Source organism: Thamnophis elegans, chromosome 8 (assembly GCF_009769535.1).
Source record: "Thamnophis elegans isolate rThaEle1 chromosome 8, rThaEle1.pri, whole genome shotgun sequence".
NCBI lineage: Eukaryota > Metazoa > Chordata > Lepidosauria > Squamata > Colubridae > Thamnophis > Thamnophis elegans.
This window is the reverse complement of record NC_045548.1, coordinates 64,363,512-64,369,033: the sequence shown is the minus strand read 5'-3', so window position 1 is coordinate 64,369,033 and position 5,522 is coordinate 64,363,512. Positions and strand designations below refer to the sequence as shown.

General features: G+C 43.7%; 1 protein-coding gene across 2 annotated transcripts in view; it reads left to right on the top strand.

Moving 5' to 3' along the window:
- The first annotated feature begins 5,044 nt into the window (after window positions 1-5,044).
- The window catches only part of SAMD12 (sterile alpha motif domain containing 12), a 320,783-nt gene continuing 320,305 nt past the window's right edge, over window positions 5,045-5,522 (top strand). The window contains exon 1 of one of the 2 annotated variants that reach the window (XM_032222835.1): window positions 5,045-5,412. In XM_032222835.1, the coding sequence (XP_032078726.1) occupies window positions 5,400-5,412 (13 nt within the window). In that variant the 5' untranslated portion in view covers window positions 5,045-5,399. The remainder of the gene's footprint in view (window positions 5,413-5,522) is intronic. The other variant, XM_032222836.1, reaches the window with a different exon arrangement.

Sequence of the window (5,522 nt, the reverse complement as noted above, 5' to 3'; positions counted from 1 at the left end):
CTCATTTCACCCACCTCGGAAGGATGGAAAGCTGCGTCAACCTTGAGCTGGTGAGATTTGAACCGCTGAACTGCAGATAGCAGTCAGCTGAAGTGGCCTGCAGTACTGCACCCTAACCACTGCGCCACCTCGGCTCTTCAAGGCATGTGATCTCCTTTTTCTCCACGACCTCAAACCATGTGGTCCTGTCCACCATTAAAAACCATCTTTCCAAACAGCCACCATTATATCCAATGTCCTTTTCCTCATTTGGAACTGAACCCAGATGGGCATTTCTTCCAACATCTATCTTGCTTAGTAATGGAAACTCTGGGCTCAATTGTAGTTGTAAGTCAAGGAGTACCTGTATTGCATTGTCTGTTACTAAGGGAGCAAAGATTCAGTCCAGAAAAACATTATTATTATTTTTACACGCATGGATCAGATGCAGAGCAACTAGGAGTGACAAAGAACAATTTCCAAGAGCTTCCGTGAAGGAATCTTCCCAGGAGGCATCTAAACAGTTCTCACCGGGGGGGGGGGGGGGGGGACAAAACCAAAAGCCATTTCATTTTATGGAGCTTAAAAAATTGATTTCTTGCACTTCTTTAATTTATTGTGTTTGATGCTATTTCACAACTTAGTGTTCAGTATCTTTGTTCAGTGTTATTTTGCCATTCTCTTTTCACACATTAATAGAAATAAAACATTTATACAAATGGGGAGGGTGGGGAGCTGAAATGAAGAGTACTTTCATCATGTGTTAATTGTTCTGACCCAGGAACAGACAGCAGAGAACCTACAAACCTTCTTGTCCTTGGGATTTTTTTTAAAGCTAGTTTTAAAACTCTTTTAATGAAAAGAGGCAATATTGTTGGCCAACGAGTCAACAAGGTGGGAGACTTGCAGCCTGCCTCCTTGGGGCGGGGGTGGGGGGGACTGGTATTTTTCCACTTTTAAGAAAGTGCAACCAGAAATTTAGCATGCATCATTAAACATCTGTCCCATTGGCTACAGTTGGATAAAAACAGCCACATTTAAACCCTTTGTAAAATGCACACTCAGAAATGACTTTCCTTTTTTTTTAACGTTTTTTATTTTTCCCTTTCAAATTCATTCATAGATATACATTCTTATAATTGCTATTTAACATTTATCTATTCATCATTAGTCTCTATACTCATTTTTACACACACACATATATAATGTAGTTTGGGTCACTTTCTTGCCACCATCTTATTTTGCAACAACTTTTTCCTTCCATCTTCTCAAACTCCCTTCTCTACCTTCTTCTTTTCATCCTCTCCTTCCTTCTTTCTTCTTCCCCTCTTTTTCTCCTCCCCTCCTCCCTCCTCTTCTTTCTTCCCCTCTCTCCTATTCTTAATTCCCCACCCTTACTTTCTCTACTTTACCCTTTCTTCTTTTCCCTCCTCATCAGGGGTGGGTTCCTGCCAGTTCTAACCTCTTCTATTGAAGAGGTTCCACAAATCTACAGTGCCGTTTAGAACTAGTTCCAGCTCCCTCCCCTCGCCCGTCCGCACATCATCAAGATGAAAATCGAGAGGAGGAATTCTGGGAGTTGAAGTCCACAAGTCTTAAAGCTGTCAGGTTTGAACACTCCTGGGTTTTTTTCTAAAGGGTGAGGGGTGCAAGGGTCTTGTAACTTGACAGCTTTAAGACTTGCGTGCTTCAAATGCCAGAGTTTCTGAGCCAACATTTTGGTTGCTAAGCAAAAGCGTTGTTAAATGAGGTTCACCACATTTTACAAGTTGGCCATGCCCACCCAGTCACATGACTGCCAAGCCACTCCCATTCGGTTACATGGCCGGCAAGCCACTCCCACAAAGCAGGTCACACCTACAGAAGAGGTTCTAAAAAAATTGAAACCCACACTGCTCCTCATCTCCCCTCCTTTCTGTTGTTGCCCTTACTTATTTTCTCTGATGGGTTCTTGGGGTGGCATTTCAGCCATCCCAACTTTATATTTTCATACAAATAAAATGTTTACATTTTATTTCTAATATTAGTTCCACTTATGTTCATTTTTCCACTTGTATGTTTACATTTTAATATTTTCTTATTTCCCCTCCCCCTAATTTACTAATGTGTTGTCTGAGATATTTAGAGAAATGACTCTTTCCTTTCTAGGATGTGTAAGGTGAGAATGGAATCATTTAATTTCCAGGTGTTTGTCCACTGGGAATATACGTGGGCATCTATTTTGTTGGAAGATATTGTATAGATGATCGCTTTCCCTTTTCTGATATTCAGTGCATTTGTCTAAATAGTTTTGTTCCATAGCTTCTCTTGTGGAAAGTTGGCTTGGGTTTCTAAATCACCATCACAGCGGCTACTGATGAGGATATCCAGGAAGGGTAGCATGGTGTTGTTTTCTTCTTCCCTTGTGAATTTTATCCCTTTGAAGCATAAAACCATGATACAAAAGAGATGCTGAGACCCTAGAAAGAGTGCGGAGAAGAGTAGCAAACATTGTAAGGGGTCTGGGGGCTGAATTGTATGATGAATGGCTAAGGGAACGAGGTATGTCTAGCCAAACAAAGAGGTGGTTTAGGGGAGGCTTGATAGTTGTTTTCCAATGTTTGAAGGGCAGTCACAAGGAAGAAGTATGGATTTAATTTCCCTAGTGCTCAAAGAGTAGGCCAGGAACCAATGGATAGAAGCTCTGGAGAAGAAAATCCAAACTAGAAACGACAAGAATTCTCCAACGGAGAACTATTAAACAACCTTCAAAACACACACACACACATACACAGACACACACAGGGACCCTAGAAAAAGTGCAGAGAAGAAGAACAATGATAAGGAGTCTGGAGGCTAAATCATATGATCAGTGGCTGCAGCAACTAGATATGTCTAGTTTAACGAAGAGAAGGCTTAGGGAAGGTCTCATAGCAGTCTTCCAATACTTGAGGGGCTGCCACAAGGAAGAGGGCATCAATTTATTCTTCAAAGCTACCTGGCCAACCATAACCAAGGCTATGGTTTTCCCAGTTACAATGGATGGCTGTGAAAGTTGGACCATAAGGAAGGCTGAGCGCCAAGGAATTGAGGCTTTTGAACTATGATGCTGGAGAAGATTCCTATGAGTCCCTTGGACTGCAAGATGGTCAAACCGGTCAGTCCTAGAGGAGATCAACCCTGACTGCTCTTTAGAAGGCCAGATCCTGAAGATGAATCTCAAATACTTTGGCCACCTAATGAGAAGGAAGGATTCCCTGGAGAAGAGCCTAATGCTGGGAAAGATTGAGGGCAAAAGAAGAAGGGGATGACAGAGAATGAGGTGGCTGAATGGAGTCACTGAAGCAGTAGGCATGAGCTTAAATGGACTCCAGAGGATGGTAGAGGACAGGAAGGCTTGGAGGAATGTTGTCCATGGGATCCCGATGGGTCGGACATGACTTCACAACTAACAACAACAAGCCACCTGAGGGCAGGGCAAGAAGCAATGGATGGACGTTCATAAGAGGGAAATCCAACCTAGAAGTATGAAGTTCCTAACAATGAGAACAATTAATCAAGGAGACAGCTTGCCTCCTGGAGTTACAGTTGTTCTATTGCTGGAGGTTTTCAAGAAAAGATTGGACAGCCATTTGTCCTGGATGGTACTATATGGCCTTGGGCATGGGGTTAGATTAGAAGAGCTCCAAGGTCCCTTTCAGCCCTATGATTCTAAGAAACATGGCTTGATATGAGACAGATACCTAAAAGAGCCCAAGAAATGTGGTAAGAGGCCAAAAAAAAAAGACCTAGAAGGTGCAAACTTACTTTGGGATTTATTGGTCCATTTGCAGCCACAGCAAAGCTATTTATAATATAATATAATATAATATAATATAATATAATAGAATAGAATAGAATAGAATAGAATAGAATAGAATAGAATAGAATAGAATAGAATAGAAGAGTTGGAAAGGACCTTGGAGGTCTTCTAGTCCAACTCCCTGCTTAGGTAGGAAATCCTACACCACAAATGGCTATCCAATATCTTCTTAAAAACTTCCAATGTTGGAGCATTCACAACTTCTGGAGGCAAGTTCTTCCACTGATTAATTGTTCTAACTTTCAGAAAATTTCTCCTTAGCTCTAAGTTGCTTCTCTCCTTGATTAGTTTCCACCCATTGCTTCTTGTCCTGCCCTCAGGTGCTTTGGAGAATAGCTTGACTCCCTCTTCTTTGTGGCAACCCCTGAGATATTGGAACACTGCTATCATGTCTCACCTAGTCCTTCTTTTCATCAAACTAGAAATGCCCAGTTCTAGCAACACTTCTTTAGTTTTGCATTCAGGGAAAAAGAGGTTCAAGCAATTCTGAGATACCACCTTATTGCATTTGCTCATGAATGAGGGTGGAATTTTGGTTATTCGCTTTCCAACATACCCAGTTCCTGCAACTGTTCTTCATATGTTTTAGCCTCCAGTCCCCTAATCATCTTTGTTGCTCTTCTCTGCACTCTTTCTAAAGTCTCAATATCTTTTCTACATTGTGGTGACCAAAACTGGATGCAGTATTCCAAGTGTGGCCTTACCAAGGCATTATAAAGTGGTATTAACACCTCACATGTTCTTGATTCTATCCCTCTGTTTATGCAGGCTGGAACTGTTTTGGCTTTTTTGGCAGCTGCTGCACATTGCTGGCTCATATTTAAATGGTTGGATTCCTAGATCCCTCTCACAGTTACTACTATTGAGCAAGGTACCACCTATCCTGTACCTGTGCATTTGGTTTTTCTTGCCTAAATGTAGAGCCTTCCTTTTTTCACCATTGCATTTCATTTTGATAGATAGTGCCCAATGTTCAAGTCTGTCAAGATCCTTCTGTATCTTAAGCCTATCTTCTGGTTCTGATCCCAGCCGCTGCTGTGGTTTTGTTTTTTCGCCAGCCCGTCGGGCAACAACCCAGTTTTACCTGTTTCCTCTTCTAATTTGACAAGGAAACGCTCAATCAAACCCGTCCCCACTCCAGGTCTCCGCTAAACCTTGCAGCATGGCATGGTGGGAGTTGTAGTCTCCCTTTCCCCGTTGGTTTGGAGCCCCTGAGGCAAGGCAAGAAGGCAGGGATTCCTCCTCCGCGGGAGACGGCCTCCGGTGGCGAGGACCGGGGCTCTGCGGGCGTGAGGGAGCCCCGTCGCCACCAAGGGTTCCCGGGGCGCCGCTTGAGCTGGGAGGGCAGAGACTCCATTTCCCAGGCTGCAGAGGGAAAGCGAGCTAAAGCCTTCCTCGCTGCAGGTTGAACTTCTCGGTTGCAGATGAGCGAGAGAGAGAAAACCGTGAAGGGAGAAGAAAGAGAAGGAAGGGAAGAAGGGGGTGGGGGAAGAAGGGAGGAAGGAGGAAGGAGGAGGAGGAGGAGGAGAAGCATCTCTGGGCAGGCGAATTATGCATGCACTAAGCGAGCTCTGAGAGAATGGCTGTGGAAGGTAAGGGCTGCGGTTCTCCTGCCTTTTCCTTTTGCAAAGCCAGAGGCGCCCCCGGGCGCCCTCCCCGCCTTCCTCGTCCTTTGCTCTCACCTGAAGGGAGCAATTGCAAC